Source organism: Mustela nigripes, chromosome 12, assembly GCF_022355385.1.
Source record: "Mustela nigripes isolate SB6536 chromosome 12, MUSNIG.SB6536, whole genome shotgun sequence".
NCBI lineage: Eukaryota > Metazoa > Chordata > Mammalia > Carnivora > Mustelidae > Mustela > Mustela nigripes.
Genome location: NC_081568.1, coordinates 103268388 through 103295701, shown reverse-complemented (window position 1 = coordinate 103295701; position 27314 = coordinate 103268388). Strand labels below are relative to the sequence as shown.

Below are 27314 nucleotides of genomic sequence, written 5' to 3'. Positions count from 1 at the left end.
ACAAATGAACACTGATGTTTCTTCTGATTTATTCTCCTATATATTTGTCACACGTCTTCTAAGGAATGTCACCAGGCAACACTTTGTTCATCTGGTTTGAATTACTGCCATACCTGATGGAACAAAGCTTCATTTGTTTAAGAATATAATTTAAAAATATGTTAAGGCTTAATGTTCAGTGTTTCCCAATAGATCTTCCATATGGAGGTGTTACCCTTTTGTGGGCAGCACAATATCAGGAATGTGCAAGGCACCCTCTGAAGTTTTGGTTTTTGAAAAGATGATTGCACTGTTACTTTTTCCTGTGATTGAGCCACGAAGCCCTAATGGCCCAAGGCAGCCGAGGGTTTCAGTCTCCGGGAGCCCGCTGGTGCAGATGGAAGCAGACTCCATAAAGGAGAGGACAGAAGAGGAGTCTCTGAGATCCTTCAGTGCACTGCCCAGTCTCCCAGAATCGGGCTCTTGGGTTACCATGGGTTTGGCTGCTCTGTCTTCTTGGCAGCCGGCGACTAGCAGGAGACCCTCACCAGTGGTGTGGGGGTTGAGGGGGCATATGTCTCTGATCCACAGCCTTGCCTCATCTTTGCCTCTAATTACTCAGGAGGCAAGCACATGGACTTCCTAATAATAAACTGACATTGGAATCCTTTGGGTGGAAACACTAGGGCTTTAGTTAATAAGATGGAAAGAGAAGTATTGAAGATGTTGGTCTATCTCTTCAGAACATTCCCATTTAAGTGAACTGTGATTAGCTTTTTTTCTTTTTCTTTTTTTTTTTTTTTTTTAAAGTAGTTCTAGTCAGTCCGTTGAGAGCGGCACTTGCCAGTGAACGGAAGCCCACTTATAGTCCTTTAAGCGAACTAGGAGTTGTGTTGTTTTCGGGTAATAAGGAGTCCCAAGACAGGCTGATCAGGATGTTGTCACGGATGCAGGTGCCTTCTGTCCTCTTGCTCCACAGTCACTAGTACCAGGTGTATCATGTGGTAAGTCCCCAGCAGAGCTTTCATGGTCATTTTCCCCAAAGGGGAAAAGCTAGTGTCAGAGCTGAATCGGGTCCTTTCTTCTGATCAGGGTGTTTTTCCCCCTCAGTTTCATCGAGGTATAAGTGACAAATAATAAATTTAAGGTTACAACATGATGATTCCCACCACTAAGTTAATGAACACATTCTCCGCCTCACATAGTTGCTTTTGTGTGTGTGTGTGTTAGTGTGACAGAGCAGGTCCTTTTAAATAGCTTTCCCAGAAACTTCTCCCCATCTGGTCCGTTTAAGTCTCACTGGCCACCCCATCTGCAAAGGAAATGTAGATTTTTATTTATTTATTTTTTTTAGCTGGACACAGTTGCCAACCTACCCTCCCCCTACCATTAAGATATGATTCCTTTCAGGGCCACAAACGAATATGGTAAGGTAAGTAAGCCACTCACGTTTGTGCATAATTTAAAAGTACACCAAAACACCCAATAATTAAAATAAATGATATTTTAATACAATGTTATAGTGCCATATTGGCGTCTGAGGTAAAAGGAAAAATTGGTAATGCTGACCTAGTCTTTAATTTTATGTTAGTTCATTGTAGATTTTGAAATTAATTGATTTGTTTTTATAAGATTGTATATTAAAATATTATTTATCATGATTAATCAGTTTTTGGCATCCCCTTAAATTTTGAGTTCAAGGAGAGTATCTTACTTTCCTGGCCATAGGTATTGCTATGAAGAAGAGGAGAATGGATATTGGGAGGGAACCTGACAGTCTGCCAACGAGAAATGACCTGTTGCTTATTCAAGTCCTTATCCATGGCTGCTGATTGTGAAATGAGTCACTTGTGGTTGAGGGGACACCACTGACAGGCAGGGCTGTGGGGGCATTATTCCTAACACACAAGAACTGCTCAGAAACAACCCCAGTCCTGTGAGAGTCACCATGAACCAGCATCTTTGTATCTGCATGTGAAATTCTCAGGAGGGTTAGGTGTGGTTTGTAACCAAGGGTGAGACCGTGTGAGTGTTGTGGTCAGTTTGGGGTTCATGCTATAAAAGTGGTTAATAATGTCTGGCCCAGTAAGTACAGAGTCAACAACCATGGAGCTGGACACTTCCCGAAGAACCACTGACTCAACATCTTACCAGTTGCTCTAGAACTCAGGGCACATGATCTCACTAAACGATGGGTCCTTATCAGGAGAGAGATTGATGAAGACATCATACCAAGATGACACTCTCCAGCTCCCGATTCTATTTATAGACATACCTCTCAGAATGACTCCTTATCTTTCAGCTTGGTTTCATGTGGACCTTAACGGTTATGACCTTCTCCGCAAAAGGAGTACTGGAAAAACAGTTGACTAAGGTCACATGTGTATGTAAAACCAAAATCAGTTAATTAGCTGTTTTTAAGTACTAATGATACAATTTGAGCAGAGAATTTAGAATTTGGGGTGGGGGTAACTTTTAACAATTACCTGGCATTTCTGAGAAACCGGTTTGAAATTTCATGACAGGGGTGCCTGGGTGGCTCAGTGGGTTGGGCCTCGGCCTTCAGCTTGGGTCACGGGGATTGAGCCCCGTATTGGGCTCTCTGCTCAGCGGGGAGCCTGCTTCTCCCCTCTCTCTGCCTGCCTCTCTGCCTACTTGTGATTTCTCTCTCTCTCCCTCTCTCTGTCAAATAAATAAAATCTTTTTTAAAAAAATTAAAAAATAAAATTTCTTGACAAAATTATTTGTAGTTTTAGAAAAGTTCCTACTGGTGGTATTGAGCTATGAATTGGAGTGCCCTTGAGTAATTTTACTAAAAACAAAGTGCTTATTGGATCTTATGGCTTGACTTAGTAGCATCAGAAGGAATGACATGGTAATCTCTCTTTTTGGTAATACTGCTGGTGTAGGCAAAATAGGATCCAAACAGTCCACTGTATGGTGTTTTGTTTCTTTTTCTCCCTTTCTTCTTCTAGTTCCAGAAATTATACCTCAGGTAGATTTTATAAATTATTTTTGACAAATTGTTAAGTGAGTGAATACCTAAAACAAAAAGACAAGTGCTTTTGGAAGAGCCGCAACATTTGTAAGGCGGATTTTTATAAGGATGTTACAAAACACTTTGTGGCTATGAGTCATACCTTGCTGCTTTTGTAAATTCTCTGCACTGCACAAATTCATGATTCAGTCTGTCAGATGATTTCCCTTGTTGAGAATATATAGTATTTTGAAAGTTCAGTGGTTTGTTTCACAAATCCTCTCACCTGTCTCCTTGTGTCATGCTTTCTGCTTTTAAACCTGTGAGCATTTCGTCATCCAGCTGAGGCAGGGTTCCATTCCGCACCAAGGCATGGTTAGCCACACCATACAGCACCTGGCCGAGGCCATCTGGAAGCTTCACGCTTTAGGGAAGAGTGCTGGAATTTATCAGTTCTTTCCATACTTTCACAGGAATGCTGTGGCCATTAAATGAGGTCACCAGGAAAAGTACTTTTCAGTCCTTACAGGATTCCAGGTATCGGTATGAGTAAACTTTGTGTGTGTGCAGTTAAACATGTAATTTTCAGGTATGAAGGTGCTAGCCTTTGACAGGGCCGTGCTAATTAACATTTGGTTGGTCGTGTCCAGTTGAAGAACACATTTCTGAAGTAGTTTTTCAGGTTATGTTAATAGGACACTGTTAAAATAGAATTACATCTCTCTCATCCAAGCTCCCTCTTGGATGTTGAGTGGAAACGTCTGTGTTCATTGATTTGCTCACACGGCCCAGAGCTTAAGGTCTGCGTCTGCGACGCGGGTCTGGAAGCCACACAGGAGTCCAGCCGCTGGGCGCGCCAGACGCAGCATGGCACGTTCCCCTCTGTGAGGACCATCAGTGTGGTCTGCTGCACACGCACGATGTGACACTGAACTGAAACGCACAGTAAAGGACAGTAAGAACAGCCGGAGAGCATCAAGGAGGGAGTGTGCAAACCAAGTTAAGGCAGTCTGCCCGGTAGGTGTACCACATGAAGCGCGTGGGTTCAAACATTCGGGGTTTTGTTTCTGGGAGCGCAGGTACCCTAGAGGGAGGTTGCGTTTTAGACAGATGGTTGTGGTTCAGAGATCAGCAGAAACGAATGGAAAGTCCTGGCCGCTGTCGGATTCAGAAAATGGAGAGAGAGGGTCATCAGGACTGAGGAACAGGAGGACAGAAAAGCTGAGACTGGTGAATGTTAGATGTTACTCTTCATGACCCCAGCTCCCGTCCTTTGCTCTCTTCAGGACTCAGATCTGGAAGCACTGTGACTTCACATTCTTAGCGGGGCAGCTCAGTAAGCTTCATGTATGTGAACTAATAAAGCTAGGGTGGGAGGGAGCCGGGTGGGGGTGGGGGATTGCCGACAGCTGATTTTTCCAGCTGAATGACATTTTTCAGTTCTGTTGTAATAAGGACATTTGTACATTTCACAACATTTTTTCCTTTCTTTCCCTATGAATGAGGTAAAATCTAAAATCTTCCATTCCTTTGCTCCACTAGAAGTACAGTGAAATTGGCCCTCTAGATCCGTGTTCAGGCAGAGACGTACATGAAATTTGCAAATAACAGAAGAGTCAGGGGAAATAACAAGGCAGGACACGGATCCAAATTTCTGATCCTTTGGAATCAAAAACTGTCCCCAGCAGTGGAGGCCGACCGTGCCCCCAGGAGGCCATCCTCATGGCCATTTCTTAGCCTTCTGCACTTCTGAGCTCTGGACGACTTCTCATTTGAACTTTTGAAAAAAAATCTCATCAGCCTAAGAGCGTCCCCGAAGCTTGATCTTGCTTCCTGATTTCCAGACAAAACTGAGTTTAAAACCTAGTAACTGGGTTCGTTTGTTTTTCTGTCTCCAAGGTGTTTGGCCCCATGTTAGTCTTCCCAGCCAAGGCGGGAGAGGAATACTTAGTTACTCAGATGGAACGCTGACAGAACAAACTATGGAAACGGTGACTTGACAAAATGCTGGCTGGGGAAGTCCATTTCTCCTTCAAGCAGGACTAAATGTTTCCCAAATTAATTCTGACAAAGTGAGTTTAGCATTCGACTTTCGGGAGTGTGTCAAAATTGCCTAGGATATTTTAAGTTAACTATCCATTTGTTGACTGTTTTTCTCATTTCTAACCTCTCCTGTGCATTGGGTACTGTACTGATGTCAAATATTTTGCTTTTTAAGTTGTGCTGGAGAAGTTTTAATCTTACACAAATTACCCTGGGATGTAAATGCCATGTGATGTCTTTGGATGTTGGGGTCAAACGGAGGGCGCTGTGTGGCCTTCCTTCAGGAAAGAATGGAGGGTTGTCTTGTTTTCCTCATTTGGTTCTTAGAGTGCATTCAGCTGACAACAACATCATAGTATATCAGGGTAAAACGGCCCTTGCCTTCACTGTGTTTTTGGGTGGACAAGACCGAGGCTTAGATGATGCATGTGTGGGCACACTGTTGAATGTTAATGGGCGCAGCCCTCCACTCTGCGCACAAGCCTACTACTGTTATTCAGTTTCCTTTAATGAGAAAAGAAAAAACATGGTGCATTTGAATGACAGAGGAGACAACTGTGTGTCACTGAGATACATGGAAACCCCGGTCAGAAAACAGGCAGTGAAGGAGGTCTTTGAGCACATACTTGCAGGCTTTGTCTCCCAAAGAAAGGCTCGGTTGTGTTTTTGAATGGTTAATTAGGAGATATCTCCAATTTAGTGTTGCATTCTCAGTGAGTCAGATGACTGTTGTGAACAGCTTCTTTTGGACTCCGGCTACTGGATAAAGTCACTATTGCCAAACCCTAGAAAGCTCGGATGCTGGTTGACTCTATGCTTGCCTTCTGATTCTTGCGTCCAAAGCCAGGCTGCCTGGGAAGCAGAGGCCTTGCTGGCTGAGCAGGAGAGGTGCTCTCGTGTCCGTGTGTGTGCTTATGCGTGTGTATAGAGGTGGTGGAGCTGGGCTGCGGGGCCAGCGGCTGAGGGAGGCCTCTCCCGATCCAGGAAGGTTCCCGCTCAGCAGCGTGAAGTCCTGCCAGCCCTGCTGAGGGCCAAGGAATGTCTAGGAGGCGAGATCCTTGTCTGCAGCTCCACATCGCGGCCCTCGATGGTGGTTGGACCCTTGGGAGGCCATGGGGGCTCTGCCACCCTCGGCAACAGGCCCCGCGGTACTGACAGGAACAAGCTGTGAGACTGCTCTTGTCCAGGAGGCACCCTCCTGCCTCCTTGTTGTTTGTCCTCCTGGCTGCATTGACTGAGGACATCCCCTTGGTCTCCCAGGGGCCACCATCTTCAGCTGTTTAAGGTGCTCATTCTTACCATTGTACCCACACCCCAGATTGCTCTTTATTTTAATTGGTGGCTCAGGTAGTTTTTCAAAGGTGTGAAGTTTTACCTTTTCCACGTTGTGTCAGGTAATTTGTCTTTGGTATATAGCAGTTTTTCTATTTCATTTCTTTTCTCTTTATTCTCCCCCCCATCACAGAAGGTTAGTATTAATAAGTGGCTGTATTTCTAGCATATTTGCCCTAAGTGCCCTCATACAGACTCTTTAGAGTCTTTAGAGTCTGCCCTGTGGGCGGTTTGTCTTACCTTATGGCCAAATGAGTGGCATGCTCAATTCTGTCTTTCAAAGTCATGGCTCTACAGCTCTCTTCTTTAACCACTGCCGCTGATATCATTTACTGAGTGTGTGCTACGTGCTGGGCTCTGTGCAAAGCATTGTGTGTGCATTTTCTCATTTAATCTTCATATCAACTCTGTGAAGTAGGTAGTATTACCCCATTTGATGGCTGGGGAAATTGAGGCATAGGGAGGTTATTACTTGCCCAACTTTATTCTGCTAGTATGTGCCGTACCTAGGGCTTGAACCTCATCTCAGTCTAGGTCTTGGGCCTTAACCACAAATGGGTATCTTCTAGAGCAAACTGTCCCTCCGGGGTGTTTGGCAGTCTCGAAAGACACTTTTTACTGTCACAACTGGGAGAGTGCTACTGGCATATAGTGGGAGGAAGCTAGGGACCCTGCTCAATGTCCTACAACTTGCAGGACTAGCCCTGCTAACAAAGAACTATCCAGCCCCAAATGGTAAAGGTGCTGAGCTTGAGAAACCCTGCTATGGTTTGAGCAGACAGCGTTTCTTTTTAACAGTAAGGAGCACCTTCCCAGGGAGGCTCTGAAACTTCAGTTCCTTCAAGAAATATTCCTTGTTTGCATAGTTACTCAAGAGGGAGAAAAAAATATAGAACCTTCTACAAGGAAAAAAATATTTTGTGAGATTCCTCACTTGTGAAATGGGAAGGATTTCTAACAGTTCTTGTACCTATGTTGTGATACAGTCAGTGGCGCAGAGCCCCTCGCGTGGATGATTATGCCAGCCATTTTCTTGTCAGATCCTGCTTACAGCCTAATGCACACAGGTTCTCTGCTAGTTATCAGCAGGAAATTTTGAAATTGTGAAATTTAGCATGTCGGCCTGGTTAGGTCCCGTGGGTCGGTGCTGCTCTTAGGACTTCACAGCTCCCCACCTTCCAAGCCCCATGGACCAGCCCGGGGAGGAGGCCCACGGGAACGTGGTCTGGGCACAGGGGGAGCTGGGCTCGAGTTTCTGGGTGAGCGAGGCTGCATATAGGTTCTGTGTGGAGCACAGTCTTAATCACAACCGTCTGTTTTTGTGTTCCAGTCATGTGCTCGGCCCCCCTGCTCATCAGGCAAAACCGAGCGTTCCCAGTTGGAGAAGTTTAAGGTCTTCCTGTTTGTCTGAGCTGCTGGCAGCGAAAATGTAGACATCTGTGCATTGTCCAGCTCATTTCCTTCCCTGCAGGCCCCCCCACTCCAAAGCCCCCCAGCCGCATCGGCAGGGCTGTATTGTTCCCATTCTTCCTCATTGTGACCTTGTGCTGACTGTTTGTTGTAATCACTCCTCAGATAAAGTACTCCTTGGGACTTTTCTTTTCTCTCAAGTAGATGCTTGGGGCTGGCATGTTGAGCATGTAGCTAATACGCTGTGTGCGACATTCTGAAGTGCAAGTCACACCAGGGTGAGACTCACTTTCTCTTCCTGCTCAGCCATCTCCTTGCCGCTTTTTAGGATGAAATGTTTGTTTGGTGGGACACGAACGGCGGAGTGTCTGCCTCTGGTCTCTGCTGACCACCACACCCCCAGGACACATGGTCCCTTCCCTCCTCCCCCTTGGACTGCTCCTTGTCTCTCTGGCCATTTCCTCAGATCCCCAGGGCACCTTCCCAGCATCCCATACTCTCCTTGCTCTGAGATCTCCTCTCAGTGCCTGCTGAGGACACATGGTCTTCTCCCCAGGACACATGTTCCCCTCATTCCTCCCGCCCAGGACACACGGTCCCCTCCCCAGGACACATGCTCCCCTCATTCCTCCTCCTCGGACTGCTCCATGTCTCTCTGTCTCTCAGCACCTGCTGTATGCCCCCCGAGATTTCAGATTTTTCCTGACTCAGACTAGATGCACAGTCTTGCCCGCACGTCCCTCTTTCTGTGTTCTTGCTCCCAGGAATGGAAGCATTCAGGTGGTTGGGCAGAAATCGGGGAGTCCTCCAGGACTCCTCTTCCCAGCAACCTCCACACTCTGCTAGGCCACGTCTGACGCTCTCTCTCCGACCTGCCCCTCTCACTGCTGCAGCTCCGACTCTGAGCAGTTGTCCCCTGGCTCGCTGCACGAGCTTCCTCTGTGGCCCCTGGCGGGCGGTCACTGAAGCACAGGCTCTGCCTGGCCTCTTGGTGGCAGTCTGTGGGATCCGGGGCCCCACCGCCCCCTCGGAACTGTCCTGGTGATCACCAGCTCTCCCCAGAGCCTGCGTGCCCCTCTGCCTGCGAGCGAGTGAAGTGCATACACAGACACACTCAGGGCACGTGCGTCCTTACTTGGCTTAACCCTTACAGGTATCCTGGAGGTGATCTTCTAAAAGGCAAACCTGGGGGGCGCCTGGGTGGCTCAGTTGGTTAAGCAGCTGCCTTCGGCTCAGGTCATGATCCCAGCATCCTGGGGTCGAGTCCCACATCGGGCTCCTTGCTCGGCAGGGAGCCTGCTTCTCCCTCTGCCTCTGCTTGCCATTCTGTCTGCCTGTGCTCGCTCTCTCTCCCTCTCTCTCTCTCTGATGAATAAATAAAATCTTAAAAAATAATAATAATAATAAAAAAATTATTTTGACCAAACCTGGTTTGGTCACTTTGATGGTGAAATTATTCCTCTTCATCATGTGGAGGACAAGTTCCAAATCCCAGACCTATCCAGCCCCTCACTAGTTGGGTCCTGCTGTCTTTCCTGTCACATTCCTGCCTGCACCCCCTTGTGTCACACAACAGTGAATGTGCTAGCACTGTTCTCCATGGCCTCGCCTGCCTTCTGAGCATGGGGCACCCTCTTCACTGACAACTTGGGGCTGAGTTCCCTGCTGACTTTCCCACCCCCACCCCTCACCTCACAAGCCCATGACCAGGTGGAGGAAGAGGACTAATTGCTTCGGTGTCCCAGCCATGGCTCAGATCCAGGCACATGCACAGACTGACAAAGTTAATGTTGACGGTGTGTGAATAGGATCTTTCACTCTCAGAAATGAGATCAATTCACCCGTTGGTCTGGGGTTTGGCTGCGTGGTTTCTGAGGAATGCCAGACTGGTACAACTTCTCTTTCTTAATGATGAGGAAATTTGGGGACTCTTGTCCCCAATTAAATTGTGTCTTACATAAGATACAAAGTTCCTAGTTTTCTCAATCATATCCACTGATGTCTCCTTCTTCCTTCCTCTCCTGAAAGTGTCCCGGGTGGTCAGGAGCTCCTAGAGAACTTAGCAGGAAGGGACAGCTTGTCGAAAGGGTTGCAAATTCCTCTTTGGGATCACACTTTATATTTACGAACTCCTCCCCTAATGTCATTTGTTTTTCCCTGAGCCAAATATAAATATGCACTCACTTTGTCAAGTGCAAGCTGCTTCTGTGACTGACGAGTCCCACCTGTGCCGGTGTTTCGGGCCCAGGGGGCCCTGCGCTCTGGAGCAGAAGCAGGTGAGGGCAGAGCAGACTTGCCAGGGACATCCTGCTCGAGCCTCCGAAAACTGGACATCGGGCCTGATGTCCAACAGAGCGTGTTTGTCTCTTGAAACTGCCTAAACCCAACGTGTTCTACGAGTCTGTTTCTTGATAGAATTTGGGTGCATAAGCCAGATTCAGAGTTCATCCTAGTTCCTTGAAAGCATTATGAAAAGTTCACAAATAATCCTGTCTGTGAAAAGGTGAATTTGAATGGGGAAGTGGGGGCTGTTAGAACATAGAGGTTAATTTTAATTCTTTTGTTTAAAATTCATCATGCTAAATAGCTGGCAGATAGGCCAGGATGAAATCTCATTCTCCCGTTTAGCCACCATTTCTGCTTCCATGCTCCCCAAAACAGGAAGGTTATCCACCACTTCGATTTTGCTCAGAATATGAGGAGTGTCCACGCTGTCCAGCCCTTCAGCCTTCCTTTCAGAAGTGTTCTTCTCCAGCCATCTGGGGTTGTCCGGCAGAAGCAGGAATAACCCTCCTCTTCTTTTTCCCCAACTGCAGTTTTCCCTTCGATTCACTTCCCAGTCATTATGTTCCTGATAAAACCTTATCCTAGTTTTCTCCAGATTCTCCCCGTCCAGTACTGCCCGCCCTGGTCCACCGCGGTGAGTTCTCAGAGCTGGTCCTGCCCCTCGGTGGCCGGAGCATGTGTGTTCTGTTTCTTGACTCCCCTTGAGAGCAGCGAGTGTCTCTCTCTGTCTCCTTCCGCCCATCCCGCCCTTACTCCGTGACCCAGTATGTTGCTCTGCACATCTTGGGCGTCAGATCTTGAACACGGTATTAGTTTCTGGAAGGAACTGTCTCATCTTACCTCTTGAGAGCTTGAGTGAGCCCGGCTGCTAATCCCAGTGATAGATGAGGATAAATAAAAGCATATGAATATGACCTCTCCGGTTTGGGGAGCTGGCAGAACGAGACTCCTTATTAAGTGCTTTAGTTTTAACAGAGATTAAAGAGCATTATTTTCGAAGAAGGGTGAAGGGGAAAAAAAAAATCAGGCAACCATCTATTCTGGGTTCCAGGAGAAGGAAGAGCTATTTTTGCAGAATACAGACAGATTCAGCGTTACCTCCGAAATCCATTACTTCTGTCTTGTTAAGCTTACGGGCCCTGGGTTTCTCCACAGGGGTGGGAGGTGTGTGTGTCCAACTCATTCATCAACTTCGTAGCACCCACACGTAGCTGGCCTTCCAGATGGGCAGGGCGTTTTTTTATTCCTTCCCAATCACGGAGGCATGATAGGGTTTAGCCCTTGCTTTGTGAATGGCCACCTCTGCTATAGGGCATTTGGGAACAAAGGTCAGGAAGTTAGGAGGCGTGAAAATGGATGTGTTCTTCTATTCTTGGTGTTGACATAGCTTTATTTTCATTGCCCATGCCTGCAGCCTGCCTGCCAATGTAGAATGTCTGTGGTTGACCCACCAAATAATTTGTCTTACCAGCACCTCTTACCCCTGGCCTTTGCTATCTGTGATTATCAAATAATTTATCTTACTAGCACCTCTTACCCCTGGCCTTTGCGATCTGTGATTATCATTTCTAATCAGATCAGTTTTACTGAATCTTGGTAAAAGATTGTCTTTGACAGCAATGGGACCAAAATTTAAAAAAAAAATTTTTTTAAATCCATCCATGATCTCACTGATAATACCAAGGAAAATTAAAAATCACTTTAAATTAATGTCAGCTTAGCAGCTTCATCACCAGGCTATTGGGTTGGAGTGCTGAATTTTTAAACATCATTTGAATCACTTGGTTGATCATGACAAAACAAGACATTTTATTAGATCATTAATAAGAGTACTTATCAAAAATAAGTGCCCCTTGGATGGATGCAAATCAGCCTTCTGGGGCCATTTATAACTGAGGAGAGAATTACTTTGCCTGACTTTAATAATTCACCAAAGAACAGAGAATAAACAGCAGCAAACATTAATTTTGTAGGACAGTTTCATATGGTTTATGTTTTGAAATAAAAGGGATGTGACTTTTGACTCCTGCCTGAAACTAAACTCCTTCCAAAGGAGCGTCTCCTGTTGCTGGCTTCTCCAGCTGGAGACTTCATACTAAGGAGCATTGGTGAATCAGCTGGTACCCTCCCTAAAATAGGTAAGAAACCCGCTTATAAATACTTGCAAAACGATGAAAACTTTGTATTCTATCGTGTTGTTTGTTGTATGGCCAAGAAATTCTTCACAATCAAGTGTTTTCATTTGTCTAGGACAGGTAGCAAAAGTACCTAAGAAAGAAAGCACCCTTTTTATGGCCGTGGATTTTCAGAACTGAATAAGGGGGCTTTGATTACAGGATTCCTCTCTGAAGCTAAGGACAGGAGAGGGCCTCATTTGTTTGGCTGTTAGCCAAAAGACTGGAGTGGGGATGGCTCTGCTGTGTTTCCAAGAAAGAGAGATACTCTGGAGCTGTAAATGAAAGGTCAGAGCTGCTGGGTTCCTCCATGGAGTGGAGAAAACAAGTCAATGAGAAGAGGGAGCCAGTCTAGTCCACACTCTCCAACCTTGGCCCTTGGACAAGTCCCTGTGTGCTGCCCAAGAGCATGTCCCCCAGCCCCTAGTCTACTCAGCACTGTGATTGGATGTGACCTTCTTTTCTGCCGTTTTTTTTTGTTTGTTTGTTTGTTTGCGAGCCAGTGCAGGGGCAGAGGGAAAGGGAGACAGAGAATCCCAAGCAGACTCCTTGCTGAGCACGAAGCCGGGAGTGGGGCTTGCCCTCACCACCCTGTGATTATGACCGGAGCTGAAATCAAGAGTCGGACATCTAACCACCTGAGCTACCCACATCCCCCTCTCCTACCACCTTTAAACCACTGTGTTTGGCCTTCCTGCCCCGTCTCCCCTCTTCCAGTCCCCCACTTGGCCTCCCACGGGAGCCCCTGGTCTGAGAGACAGTGGTAGGAGGTGGTCTGGTGCTTAAAGTGATTGTCTTATGGCACTGGAAATGACTGTGGTGGTCTGCAAGCCCACCCTGGTCGCTTTGTGCCTGAGCTGCTGAAGCTGGAGTAGTGTTGAGTAGTAGTGAAGCTGGAGTAGTGAACACACAGTGCACACTGTGTGTTCACAGTCAATTAGGCGGGAGCCGACACCAGCACCTGTGTTTTCCTGGCTTCCTGTCCAGTGCTTTTTTCCCACCTTTTACTTTGCCATTGGGCCAGCTTCAATCCGTAGAGTTTCTGGTGCTCAAAGATCATTTTTTGTGGCCTCGTGGAGACAAAGAGCCTTTTGAGAGCAGAAAAATAACTGTTGACCAATAGGATGATAATAATAATAATGCTTCCTACGCCCTAGTGAGGGTTTGTGGTTCTGCCTCACTTTTCCCTGCATGGGTTTCGTCCCCCTTTGTGACACCTCGTGAGGCAGATACTCTGATCAGCCCACTTTAGAGACGTGAACCTCACTCTCCACAGACACAGGGCTGGTCACGGTCAGGGTGACGGCGTTGAAGGAAGACCTGGCTCCCTGCTGCACCCTGCCTGCTCTGCGACTACTTTTACATGGAAAAGGCTGCTGTCTGAAGGTAACGCAAATGGCTGCAGGCCAGGCGGGCTTTCGAGAACAGGAGGCCCTAAATGGCCAAAGGAATGCCTCGGGCACAACCCCAGAAGTGGCCGTTCTGGTGCAGGTCGGGAGGTGGGGGGCGCCGGATCCTGTTCGGGAGGGTGGGCCATGTGCCGGGAACACAGAGCATGAGCCAAGCACTGTCTGAGCTCATGATTTCTTTCAGCTTGCCGAGCCTCGTGACAAGCCTCTGCGGTAGGTTCTGTCGGCACCCCGTTTTGCAGTCACAGAAACTGAGGCATAGAGGCACGTCTTGCCGAAGTCACCACCCAGGGTGTGGCAAAACCAGGATTTAAATCCAGGTAGTCTGGCCCCAGACTGAATCCCTCCCTGGTGCTGCCTTTCTAGGGGATCTCACTGGTCTGCAAGGGCTGAGCCACGGGTGTTGTAGGAACTCTGAGTGGGTGAGCCCACCCTCTTCCTGTGCGTGAGCCTGAGAGACCCTCCGCAAAACACTGTGCAGCCCCCCATTTTATGCTGGAACCGAGAACTATTAGCTGCCCTGCTTACAGGAGAGCTTGGCAGTGGGGATGCCGGGAAGGAACTTTCTCTGCCAGGTGAGGGTGTGTACTCCTGAGGCCTGCGGTGATCAGGTCTGTGGGGAATGGTTTACCGTCATGAAGTCTGTCAGTTCTCACGACTTCAGCGGAATATGTGTCAGCATCTTGGTGATGCCCCATTTTATTACCTAGCCAAACACAATCTATTTTTTTTCCCCTCTGCTGATTCCCCCAGGCTCTCTTGCCTTGTACCTTTTTCTCACAGAACATTGTCGGTTCTCAGTGAGTCATACTCTGCCGCCGACCTGTGCCAGGGACTCTGGTGCAGGAGCCCACAGTGGCACCCGGTGTCCATCGCACTGGACAGGTGTGTAAACCAGGACAGGCTTCCTCTTGGCCCACCCTGTGTAATCAGCCCTTCCAGGGGAGAAGCTGGGGAACTGAGGGCTGGGGCATGTCTTCTAGAAGTGACCCTAATGCCATTTCTGCTCCCAGTCTTTCCAGCACGTTTGCTTTTGTTTTTTTAAGCAGCCTGGTCTTCCGATGCTTACTCTTTTCTGAGACATCCAGTTGAATTTTCTCTCTGTTCGCTATGCCTCACTATTGTTAGAAACTATAACAGTAAATCCCTGTTTCCAGAAAGAAAGTACCGGGTCATATGATCAAGTACAAGGGTTTGGACTTCCCACCTCAGGGGTTTGCCCTGCCCATCTTGAACTTTGAGTCTGCGCGGTCTCCACCTAGAGTGCAGTGAGGAAAGCTCCTGGGGCTTCCTCCGCCTGGTACATTCCTCAGTCGTTAGGCGAGCCCGGCAGTGCAGGCCAAAGCTGTTGCCTGCATTTCGGGACTCTTCTCCCTTTGCAAGTACCTGAAGCTGCTGGCAGCTGTGTATTGAGCATACTTTTCCTCAAAGCGTGTGTATCCCTTCGGGAGCTATGCTTAAGCCCATCTGTTTCCAAAACAGTTTGAATTCTAAATATCTGGGGAATTCCTCCAGTTAATAAATGAAGGAAGTTTAAACCTGCTTATGGTTTTGAATTTGGCATTCTCATTAGGGAAAGTTGAAAAATGCTGGGTAGCTTGATCTCTGGCTGTGAAGTCACTGAACTGGACAGCGGTTAAAGAACTGGGTGTGGCTGCAGTCTACAGATCTGGCTGGCTGAGTTTTTTAGAGGTTTCAGAAAATCTGACATTGCAAATAGGTGTGCACATTCACGATCACACAGCATTTCGTGGGTCTTAAGTATATGAGAGAAGGAAGGTTCTAGAGTGAAGATTTTTGATGCCTAGAGTTACAGTCATGTTGGTGAGCACCTGCCTTGCACGTCTTAGTCTAAACTGCGTGTGTGTTGGGTACGTAAAGCCTTATGCTGGTGTCCATCCCCTGCCCAAGCTCATTGGCACTCAGGAGGTGTGTACACACCCGTCTGGGGCGGCGGGGCAGGGGGCAGGAGTTCAGACCATGGGCTGCAGATTGTATCTTCAGCTGCAGAAAGCCAGTGTCGATGTGAGTGAAGTAATACAAAATGAGTGTGAGCCTTTCGGTGATGCTCTTGGAAATATGAGCATGGTCTACACCAGCCTTTGGCCTTTTCTTTCAACTCTTTCAAAAACTTTTTAAAAATTCCACTGCTGTTTAGCAATACTGGTTAGAAACAGAAGTAACTTCAGTGAGAATAGATAAGTCTGCAAAGGAAAAGGTGAGCAGTGACTAGCATTGTCTTGGTCTTCGGGTAAATCCCAGACTATCCTCTTGGTTTTTAAGGATGTGGGTTGTCTTGCATCTTTAGGCCCAGTTCACGGATAATATCTTTTAGTGGCTGATTAGAAATAGCATCACTCTGCTGAGGGCTTTGCGCACAGACCAGATGGCAGCTGGTAGAGCTGCGATGGGCTTGTTTCAAGGGGTTTCTGGGTGAATTGGCCGAGGTGAGGAGCAGCTCTTCCCCTGTGCCCTTCAGGAAGTTCCTGGGTGGAGTTTCGGTCCCCAGGTGGGAGCCCTTTCTCGGAGTCATGCATCTGCGCTATCCCCTTGGCCTCTATGAGGAGGTTTCTGTGGCACTTCTGCTCACACCATCACCTCCTCAATGGCTGGCAGAACCTTGGCACCGAGGCCCAGCTTGAACATTAACCGCCCTGGTTTTCTTGTCTTAATAACAGTAGTGCCAGTGGGACGGTGGGAGATTCAAGGAAAGAACTGTTTTTGCTGGTTTTTAACGACCAGTGACTGTTTCCAGTTCATAAAATGATACCATAGTCCTACTTAAAAAAAAAAAAAAAAAAAAAGACTTGGTTCAAAAAGAGGCAATACTGAAATATTAAAAACTTCATTTTTAAAATGACAGATATTCTCAGGAGTTGTTAGAAGTCTTCCTCATGGAAGCCACCAGTTTTCACCCTCATGCCATCTCCAAAATGGCCACATTCCTAGGAGGAATATTCTGATTCTCACGGGAGAGATTACCTGAAAAAATGTCAAGTGTGATCATGGCTCTTTGCACCCTGGGGACTCACTGTGTCCACCTTATGCCTCCCTGATCCTCTCTCTCTCTCTCTCTCTTTCTCTCTTTCGCCTTCGACAGCTCTGCATCCTGAGCAGCCTTGACCTCTTGTTCAGCAGCTGTAGCCTCAGGGTCTCAGTCCTACCCTCTGATCCCCTCAAGGATCTCTTGTCTCCTGAGTCGGTCGATAGCCTCGCTCCAGCCCTGTGGCTTCCAGTTCCTTAGAGAGACCTGCCCTGACGCAGGGTGCACATCAGCCCGGCAGCCCTATGCCCTGGCTTGGACCACTTCTGCAGGGCTCTCCCGAGGACGCTCCGACCCAGTCTCCCTCTCAGGCTCTGCACAGAGCTCTCCTGCTTGAAGGGAGCAGACTAGCCTTTGTCTTGGCTGGTGGCTGCAAGGAGGTGGCTGGAGCCACCCCCCTGGGTGGAAGAAATAGAAGCAGAGAAGGGAACGCTGAGGCAGCGCCAAGTGATTCAGGGCTCTTTGGTAAGAGACCTCGGGGAAGCGCCTGATGTGGGAAGTGAGTCTTCAAGCTGGTCCTCTGAGTCACTTTATAAATGTCCTCATTTATTCACAAGGGAATTTTTCTTTTTTCTTAGTACTTCCATTTATTAACCTAAAATAAATACAGTAAGAGCAAATCCTGTATTGGAGTAGCTCACCTTGCTGAATTGTACAGTGAGCACTCCTGAGGCAGTGGCCAAGCTTTAGTGTTTCTCATTTCTGTTTAATTGCCAGAAATTCTTTGTCATGCATATGGTAGAGGATGGTGAAATGAAATTGAACCTGACCCCAGAGAGAGCTGGGACAGGCAACTATTGGGATTCCAGCAGGAGCACACCCCTCACAGCTCAGCACTGGCAACAACAGGGTTGGTTTGGGGCCTGTTTATCAAGGATCAAGGGCCTGTGCTTCATGCTGTCAGGGACCCAGGCTGACGGGGAAGCCTCTATCTGAATGGTTTTTGATCTCAGGGGAGAGGTAAGCTAGCTGGAGACCAAAACACCAGCTCCTAAACTCTTCTGCTTAGAAGTGGCATGTGTCACTTCTCACAGTGGTTTGTCGAAGCAGTGCTCTGTCCGGGCTTCATGGGGGTGGGGCAGGAAAATAGGGCCCTCCTCTAAGGACAGACAGAGTGTATTGGAAAGAATAATACAGTCTTCAACAAAAGCTTCCACAGAAGCTTCCAGTCAGAATAGGACTCTTGTTCTAGTTGATTCTTGGGTTTTCTGGGTTTGTGTGAGAGATTCAGAAATAACAGATGGCATAATCCTTTCCGTTTATCATGTTTGGTTTTTCTCAAGCTGTTGGAAGGGAACCTGACTGATGGCATTGTATCTCGTGAACAGCAGTGATTCTTTCTGCCTCTGTACGGAAGGGACTAGAAAGCCTGCAGTTGCTGTGAGAATGAACGTCGTGCTCCCCCGTGCTGGGAGAGGCTGCCCAGCTGTCCACTTAGGCCAGAAGCCTATTTCCTAAGGATTATTTATTCTCAGAGTTGAGGCACTTAAACAGAGGGCATTTGGAGTCTCTGCTGTTCATTGGGTGTTCGTGAAGAAGGAAGTTATATATCTTGATTTTTATGCATAAGTTCTTTTAAGTAATTTGTTTTCCATCCTTTGTTACTTTACTCCATTAAAACACTCTACTTCCTTATTGATCTTGAAAAAACTCACAAAGCTCACTTTAAGACTTACATTTTGCCTGGTGTCATAGAATTCATTATGAACTTGAGAAACACCTTTAGTTTAAAATGATATACAACAGTGACATTAAAAGGCAACCCTTGAAGTTCAAGCTCTAATTCCATTGAAACAAACCAAAGACATGCGGACCGCACAGTACGTGGAGGCCACAGGCAGATGGCCTCGGCTTACAGCATGTAAGAGATCAGACATAAGCATCTGTCTCGGAGGTGGATTCTTCGGCCCCTCCTGTTTGACAGAGTTGAAGACCCGTAAAGAAAGACGTGCTTTCTAAAGATTTTTAGATGGTGAATTTTGTACAAGGAATAAAATTTAAGAAATAAGGTATATGGGCTTCAGAACTCTTAAAGAAGGAGTCATGTAGAGAACAGGACCAGACAAGTACACCTGCTACTTCTGGCTGCTGCTGTCTCAGGGAGGAAGTATCCAAATGGCACCTTTAGAAATGGGTGCTTAGCAAGCAGATGGATTAGACACCGGAGGAGCGAGAGTGGGCATCACGAAGGAGTTGTGAGGAGCAGGGAATTAAAGGACACACTTGACAGTGCGCACAAGCTCACTGGGTGCTCCTAGCCTAGGAAAGAAAAGGCTGGTTCAGTTGCTTTCGGAGGTGGGCCCTTGCTGCCCTGGAGGGGCCGTCAGGCACCAGACACTGCTAAGAGGGTCAGCCGGAGAGGAAGGTATCTGGTAGGGGGAGCCAGGCTGGGGTGAGGTGGTAACCAGAATGCCTGCGCATTCCCTAGGTCTGCTTGGGAAGGTCCTTGAGGTTTCCTGGCGCTTGGAGTGGCCAAGGCCACCCGAGCTTGTACGGTGTGGACAGCCCAGCTCTGGAGGTGGGGAATCTGAGAGAATTAAAGGTCCTGTGGCCACACTTGCAGTTGTCTGCAGTAGTGTAAGACCCTTGGGGAGGAAAAGACAGGAGTGGGTGACCTCCTGCTCTTCATCTCCTGAGAGCCCCATTCTGCCATTTGCAGTAGAGAGATGCCTGAAAACAATAGCTGACTTGTGTGTGTGATCTGAAGAGGCAGGGTCAAGGACATTGTCCTGAGTGTGTTCACTCCCGCAAGCTGGGATCCACATCCTGTCAGCTTGCCATCTTGGGACACACAAACTAGCGTGGACCTTAAACAGAAATTCAGAAAAACGACTAAAAATATACTTAATGTAGTAAATACTGTGAATGTCCATCCAGATTGTAGAACTTGGCTTACTCATTAGATCTTCGTAAAAAGCAGTGGCTTTCGCACTCTGTTTTATGTTGCACCTACAAATGTCAAGCCTGCTCTGTGCAGGAACCTCCAGAAAGGGGTTCTCACCATAAACACTGCTAGGCATTGCCTCTCAGTGGCTGCTGGCCCGTGCCCCGCAGGCCAGTCAGCGGCATCCTTGGCTCACTAGCTGCCAGCAGCACCCCCCCCCCCAAGTTGTGACAAGCCTGGAATACCTACACACCTCATCACTTGTCCCCTGCAAGGGGGAGGGGGCAGAATTGTCCTGGTTGAGAGCCAGGGCAAGAGTTTCCCCGAGTGGAGTCAGACCAGAGATGGGGAGGGAGCGAGGCAGGAATTGTGGCCGTGAGCAGGAAGATGTGAGCACACAGAGCCGGAACTCCAAGGCCAGCCAGGCCAGAGTAAGGATTAGTGCAGTGGGGCCTCTTCTTAAACATTGTCAAGAGGATCACATTTTCATGGGCCGCGTATTTGAGGAGGTGGCCAGGGCAAATGAGAGTTCGCAAAACCTCCTTTGGTAGGTGATTTTTTCTGAAAGCCGTGCAAGGTGCTGAGCTTTTTGGACCAACCTGGTCCATCAGTTCTGAGAGCTGCCGGTGGGCTCTGCAGAGAAGGCCCCAGGCGCTTGAGCCCTTGGATGTTCTGCAAAAACTACTGGACAGCATGTGAGTGGGGAAGAGCTTGGGTCCCTGCAGATTCACTGGCCCGGTGACTTCTGTGATGTCAGGAGCTGTGCTGAGGACAGGTGGTCTGGCTCTGTCCTCCTGAGCTGGGCAAGGCCTCCCCTCCCTCACCCCCCCCCCCGCACCCCTCGCCTTGCCTCTTCTCCTCGGCCCCCTCCCCAGCTCCAAGTCACTGCCAGGGCCAGCGACCTCCCCGAGTGTGAGGTTTCCCTCGCCCTGACCCGGTCTCAGACGTCACTGTGCAGAGAACCTCTGGGGGGCTTGTTAAAAACACACTTGCTGGCAACACCTCCAGAAAGTTTGATGCAGCATGTGGGGACCAGGGACTGAATGTTTTTAAAAACAGATGGCCTACATCTCCCTCTAGGAGATGGGGGGTGGTCCAGGGACCACACTTCAAGAATCAGCTTCCTGGAGAGTCTTTCCAGCCCTTGGAAGGTGAAAAGCACATAAATTCTACTCACCTAATCCTCTTGTGCTTCTAGAAGATCCTGGTTTGGAGACCATGCTGCCAAAGAAAGCTCCAGTGACGTGGGCGCAAAATGCAGTCTGCTCGGAAGCGTGCTGGTCATTCGAGTCACGTGGGTCACTGTAGTACATTCATTATTTAGTCTTATGACCACATGATTGAGATGATAATTAATGTGTTAAATTATCATTAAGCCCTCTAATAATGATTGATAATAGCTAAGGTACGTGGAGCACAGTGAACAGGAGGCTCTGCTGACCACTCTGCCTATGCTCTCGCCTTTATTTCTCCCGGCAGCCTTAGGAAGAAGAGATTGCTGCCCTTTTTTTGCAGAGGAGGAAACTGAGGCAGGCCGAGGGGCAATGTAGATAGCCTGCCCAAGGACTCACAGCTGTTCAGTGGTAGAGCTGAGGCTTGATCTGGAGTCTGTTTTCAAAGCTCTTAAAACCCGCCATCCCAGCTCACACTATGTAGTGCCCTTTGCCCAGTGCAGTATCGCCAGTGCCCGCTGCCCCCCCGCAGACTGGGCCAGGGCAAGGTCCCAGGGAGGCGGCCAGAGCCCGGGGCCGTCCTTTCTGGAAAGGCGGGGCGCTCTGAAGTCAGTGGAGAGATGGCTCCTCCTTCTCTTCACGACATCCCCAGGCTCCGGTCAGTCCTCCTGGAATGGGCGGCCTCTCTATAAGGCTCTGTCCTGCTCCCCAGGCCTGCAGAGCTGTATGCTTTCAGCTGTCCTACCTAAAATGTGATTCCATTTCAAAGAAAGACAGCAGATATTCCTTAGATGTATGATCCCTTTGGTAAAGGACTTTTTAAGCTTCCCGGACATGGTTTAGGATAGGGCTTCTCAACATCGCCATCAAAACTCCCAGGAAGCTCTTCCAAACACACAGAGCCCTGCCCAGCCAGCTGCCCAGCCAGCCCTCCTGCATGTTCCCTCACCAAAATTCTGATTCTTCAGGGCCACGGAGTTGTCTGTCTGTCTCTGTCTATACATAAAATACATACATATTAATACATGTACACATATACGTATTTGTGTATGTCTCCATATGTATATGATCACTCTGATTCTGATGTGTGCTCAGTGTTACTCTTCCCAGATGTGAGGCAGTGGAATAAACAGCATCATCCGCGGTAGAGTCTCACCAAAAATATTTAAGCTGATTCTAAACTAGCCTTTAGATTTACCCTCGTTTCTGTAAAGCCGGGCATAGAGAACACTTTAAAGGACATCAGGAGGAAATGGACAAATCCAGATTGTTGGGTGTTCTGCAATGCAGCTGGCCTGGTATCTTCAAAAACGTGTCTCCGTGTCAAGGGAAAAAATGCAAACAGAGTTCAGGGTGAAACGATTGTTTTTCACTAAAGAAACAAGATACAAAACCAAATGCAATGCATGAGCCTTGACTGAGTCATGCTTTTAAGAAAAAACTGTAGAAAATGGGGCAGGATAGGGACATTTGAGTGTGGACCAGGCTTTGGATAGAAGGAAGGTATTGTCAGGTTTTGTGGGTGTGTTAATTTTATTGTGGTCATGTAGGTAAATGGCTTTATTTTTAGTATGTGTATGCTACAGGATTTAGGGCTGAAGTGTCAAGACATCTGTGACTTGTTTTCACATGATTCAGGAGAAAACGTCTGAGTGTTACCATGAGGCTGGATACGAGTGTCGAAGCTGAATGTTCAGGGACTGTTCTTTTCAACTTGTATTTTTGCCAGTTTTCATAGTAAAGTAGAAAAAGATAGGCACCTGGGTGGCTCAGGTCATGATCCCAGGGTCCTGGGATTGAGCCCCGCACTGGGCTCTCTTCTTAGCAGGGAGCCTGCTTCCTCCTCTCTCTCTCTCTGCCTGCCTCTCTGCCTACTTGTGATCTCTCCCTCTCTGTCAAATAAATAAATAAAATCTTTAAAAAGAAAGAAAGAAAGAAAGAAAGAAAAAGAGAACGAAGGTGAAGAAGCAGGTTTGTGTCCTTGAAAACTCTGGTACGGCTTCGTTCCCAGGCGTCGAGGCTCCAGTGCTGGCAGCACACTTGGCCTAGCTTGTGACATGCCGGAGTCAGGTCCTCAATGCACCTCTGCTCCTCGGCGTCTGCTGCGGTCGTCTCCCGGCCAGCTGGCCCCAGGTGGTCGTGCTCCACCTGCACCTCCTTCCCTGCTCGCTGACATCAGGCAGCTGCCAAAGATAGCCCCCTGTGATGGAAGCGACAAACCCAACTGAGCTCAGCCTACTACCTGCCCCCTTGTTTAAACAGGAGGGCTTGCAGGAGACCAGCCGTTTGTCAGTTGCCCCTTGCTCTGCATTCTGATGGTGGACCGTTGTGAGAATCCTAGCATCGTTTTCTGAAAGTCAGAGGACTGTCCAGATGACCCACAGCTGTCAGGGATATGAGAGTAAAGTAAGCTGTGCTGGAGTGGAAGTGTATGTCGTGGCCTCTGCGTGGAATGTCAGGGAGGGCCTGGTCTTATCCAGTGAGTTGTGTAGAGGCAGGGAGTCGGGGGGACGGCGGCAGAGGTGTGTTGAGCTCTGTGCTGGGATCCCCACGGTTCACAACATCTGTCATGAGGATCTGTGTCCCCTTTGATATGGATGTTGTGCCAGCAGGATTCTGTCCTTGCACATGTGACATGGCCAAACGGGGGCACTCTACAGAGCACAGGCACCTGGTAAAGCCCACTGATGCATTTCTTGTCCTGTCGATCTGAGGACTTTTCTCGGATCCCCAGGAAAGCCGGTCAGTCAGCCTTGTGTAGTATGGCCATTCCACTTGTAGTAATTATTAGCAAACTATTAGGCTGGAAAGAGCAAAGCATGTTATCTCCCTCTTCCAAACAGGTGAATAAAAGCTCCTTCCAGCCACGGATGGATGTGAGAACTTGGTGCAGTAGAGGGGGGATGGCTTTAGCACAGACGGACAGAACTATGTTTTGTGAATGTAAGCACTGGGCTCCCTAAATCATTCTGCCCTAGGTTTGGCGCGGACCATTTTGCTCAGCCTCAATGTGCCACCTTCCGTCCTCCTGAAGTTTCACATCCTTTGTCCTCATAAGTGGCGACCTGACTGCAAGCCTGACTCTGAGCCGAGCTTGCTGCCCGGGACAGTGGACACATGACGTGTTCATTAAGCTCCCGGTCACCTGAGAGGTTGTAGCAGAGCCCTGAGGCTCCATACGAGCGCAAAAACACAGAAGTTTTATGTTCATGTTGAAAATTGTCCATTAAACAGAGGAGGAGCAGGGATCGAGATCGGCTAGCACATCAGGGAACTGGTTTTCTAATCAATGAAAAGACTTTGTAGACGCCTCATCTTCTCCTCATGGGCTGGTCTTCCACTGGCCGGTTTCCGGTGGGCGCGAGCCTGGTGGCCAGGCAGGTGGGCATGCCATGTGGGACCTCGCGGGAGTCATCACTGGCTTGTTAATTATTCTCATTCGGAATGATCATCTCAGGCTAAACAGTCTCTTCCAAAGCTTTTTTGTACTAGTAACTCTTTTCCCAAAAGGCATTTCTAGTTGGTGGTATTTGGGGTTGGGTGGGGGTGAGTTGAGAAGAGCGAGTAGGTTCTCCTTCCGGCCTAGTGCTAATTTCACAGTTGAGTTTGGCAGCGGGGTAGGCGGTGAGGAAGTAGGAAGTAAGACCAGGACCCACCCGTGAAGCTCACCTGGGAGGCTGGCGCAAGTGACGTCACCCGTCTCTAAATAGCACCTGCTCAATGTCTGTCTGCATGTAGTGGCCAAGTTTCTGTCACCTGCCCTCGGCTTCCGGCCGTCACACTGTTGTCTGACCCGTGTCCTCTTGTTCAGGGAAAGGCTTCTGAGGGAAAGGAGGTGATAGTTACTGAGTGCTGACTCTGCCAGACACCGAGGTCCTCTGACAGATTCGTGATAGTTTCTCAAAGCAACACTGTGAAGCAGGATACCTAACCCTTGCCATGGGGGTAGGTTGAGGAAGCTGAGGCGTCCGCTTGGCCAGTGCGTGGTGGAGCTGGGCTTGGAACCCAGACCCGACAGGACCCAAAACTCTTAGAGTGGAAGCCACTCCTCCCTTCACCAGTGCTCAGCAGAGCTGCACTCCACACACACACACACACGTACACACACACGCACGCACACGCACACGCATGCACACTGACAATTATGAAGGGCCTGTGTCCTTAGTGCTATGTTAGGTAATTTCCTAAAACAGCATCTTGGGTAACTATAATGATGTGAGGATTTTTGAATGTGCCATGTTTTATGAGATAAATAGTAATCTCTCACTGGCATGTCAACTAGAGTGGTGACGAAGCTTTGGTTCTCGGCTTCCTTATTTCCCCACTGGCCTTCCTCTTCAATAACTCCCTGCCCCACCTCACTGCCCGCACACCAGGGGGCTCTTTGTGGTTCTCATGAGGTTGACATGACCTCAGTTAACAGTGTCTAATCATTCACGACACAGCTTTGTGTCCAGATGTCAGATGTGAACTGTGTGATTCTTCCTGACCTAGAAGAAGGGACAGTAGATGGGACAGCCCAGGAGCACGGTACTCCTGTTTCAGGGCTCAGGCCCCTCTCAAGGAGGTTTGAGCTGTTAGAGCAAAGCCCTCTGGTAATGAAGCCATTTGTCCCTGGGAAGAGAATGAGCCCTTGTGAGACCAGAAACAATGGGCATGTTGAGTTGCAGACCTAGGGTGAAGGGAGGCTCAGGCAGAGGCACAGGGGCTGAATTGGGATGGCTCAAGGAGTGCATTCTTCCTAGGCCATTTTCTGTTGTCAACAAGTCTACTCTGTGGTAATGATGATTCTTAGTCAGTGGTCATTAATGCCTCTGTTTTGAATAATTTCCCCAAGTGAGTAAGTCATGAGCTCTTCAAGGCTTTCTTATTTTTTCTTCTATGAGTTTTAATTAGGGTAGTGTTTTTGTCCAGAGATCACCCTGTGAGAAATGAATAAAAATAAGTTTGGGGAACAGTGTGTTGTTATTCTTCATGGCAGTGTTTACTTTTATCTTCTTATATACCTGTGAAGCAAACCCTCACTCTTAGGTCTCTGCTACTAATTTGATTCCCAGGCAATAAAAGTGGGTGTTGCTGCGCGCGCGCGCTCTCTCTCTCTAAGCAAAAGCTTTTGGTGCGCGTTTTTCAAAACTTACTTCATCTAGTACCAAGACGGCGGGCAGAGGGTCCCTGTGAGCTTTATAAAACCAGAGCCCGTCTGCGGCCAGGGTTTATTGCCTGCCAGCCCTCTCTAGATGCATCTGGATCTCCGTGGTGTTGACCTTCCCTAGTAAGAGGTGCTGGAGCGGGATCCCGGTCCCAAGAGTGCGGAGGCGGGAGCTCCAGGGCCATAGGGTGCGCCTGGGTCGGGTGCAGGATTCCCCCGCCCCCACCCCGGCCGGCGGCAGATAAGGGAACCGCCACGCCACACACCGTGTGAGAGCTCGGGAAGGGAGAAGTCGGAACAAAGGCAGCCGGGACCCACGCTGCGAAGGGCGGCCATCTGCTCCGATACCGGGACGCGCTCCCTCAGAGGGCTTCCCTGGGACAGGGAGTGGCGGCCCGGGCTGGGGAGGGCGGGGAGCAGCCCTAGCCGCCGCGCACTTGGCTTTGGGGTCCGCGAGCTCCCGGCGGCCGCGCTGCGGGGCGGAGCCTGGCCGCCACTCACCGCCCTCCTCTCTTCCCTCCCGTAGGTGAGGCCGCGCTCGGAGCTCGGACATGGCAGCATGACGGCCCGGGACCGCGCTGCCAGAGGCCGGCCAGGAGGAGCCCCCGGCTGCGGGAGCAAGCGCCCGGAGCAGCGACTGCTTCCTGAGGCCGCCTGAGCCTCCTTCCCCACCCGCCGGCTGTTGCTGTTCACCCCGTGGAGTCCCGACTTCTCCGCCTGCAACATCAATATGTGTCATGTTATTGTCACCTGTCGCTCCATGCTCTGGACCCTCCTGAGTATCGTGGTGGCTTTCGCAGAGCTCATCGCCTTCATGAGCGCCGACTGGCTCATCGGCAAAGCCAAGAGTCGCAGCGGCGCCGAGCCCGACGAGCGGAGCGGAGGCCCGTCGGAGCCCTACCACCCGACCCTGGGCATCTACGCCCGCTGCATCCGCAACCCGGGCATGCAGCACGTGCAGCGGGAGACGCTGTGCGGGCCCTACGCCGAGAGTTTTGGCGAGATCGCCAGCGGCTTCTGGCAGGCCACCGCTATCTTCTTGGCCGTGGGCATCTTCATTCTCTGCACGGTGGCCTTGGTGTCCGTCTTCACCATGTGTGTGCAGAGCATCATGAAGAAAAGTATTTTCAACGTATGCGGGCTGCTGCAAGGGATCGCAGGTAAGCGTGCGGGAGAGGGACCGGGGCCCTGCCCTGCGTGTGCTGTGCGCCCCCTGCCCCTCGTTCCCTGTCCGGTCAGACTGGCTTTCTCCCTTTTCCCTGTTGCACTGTCGCCCGTTCTTTCTCTCCCATGTTCCTCGTCATTGCTTATTTCCTTGGGCTCGAAGTTAATGGGTTTTGTTAGAGTAACTACTCCTACTTTTTTTTTTTTTTTTTTTTTGTTTTTTCCATTAAATTCAAAAGTCTGCTTTTCTTTTTGGCCTCCTCTTTGGGGCAATTGGGAGGGGGGGCCCGCC

General features: G+C 49.0%; 1 protein-coding gene and 1 long non-coding RNA gene across 3 annotated transcripts in view; one reads left to right on the top strand and one right to left on the bottom strand.

The window, feature by feature from the left end:
* Nucleotides 1-12: 12 nt before the first annotated feature.
* On the bottom strand, nucleotides 13-24610 carry LOC132028755 (uncharacterized). 2 transcript variants are annotated; one of them, XR_009407532.1, is made up of 3 exons: nucleotides 24379-24610; nucleotides 20715-20839; nucleotides 13-1291 (listed from the first exon to the last, which is right to left on the bottom strand). It is a non-coding gene; the product is annotated as an uncharacterized LOC132028755 (long non-coding RNA). The 2 variants fall into 2 exon arrangements; XR_009407531.1 differs by lacking the exon at nucleotides 24379-24610 and adding an exon at nucleotides 21109-21213.
* Nucleotides 24611-26587: 1977 nt separating this feature from the next.
* Nucleotides 26588-27314, top strand: part of LHFPL2 (LHFPL tetraspan subfamily member 2) — a 24159-nt gene continuing 23432 nt past the window's right edge. The window contains exon 1 of the mRNA XM_059418122.1: nucleotides 26588-27018. Coding sequence (XP_059274105.1) covers nucleotides 26589-27018 — 430 coding nt within the window. The 5' untranslated portion in view covers nucleotide 26588. The remainder of the gene's footprint in view (nucleotides 27019-27314) is intronic.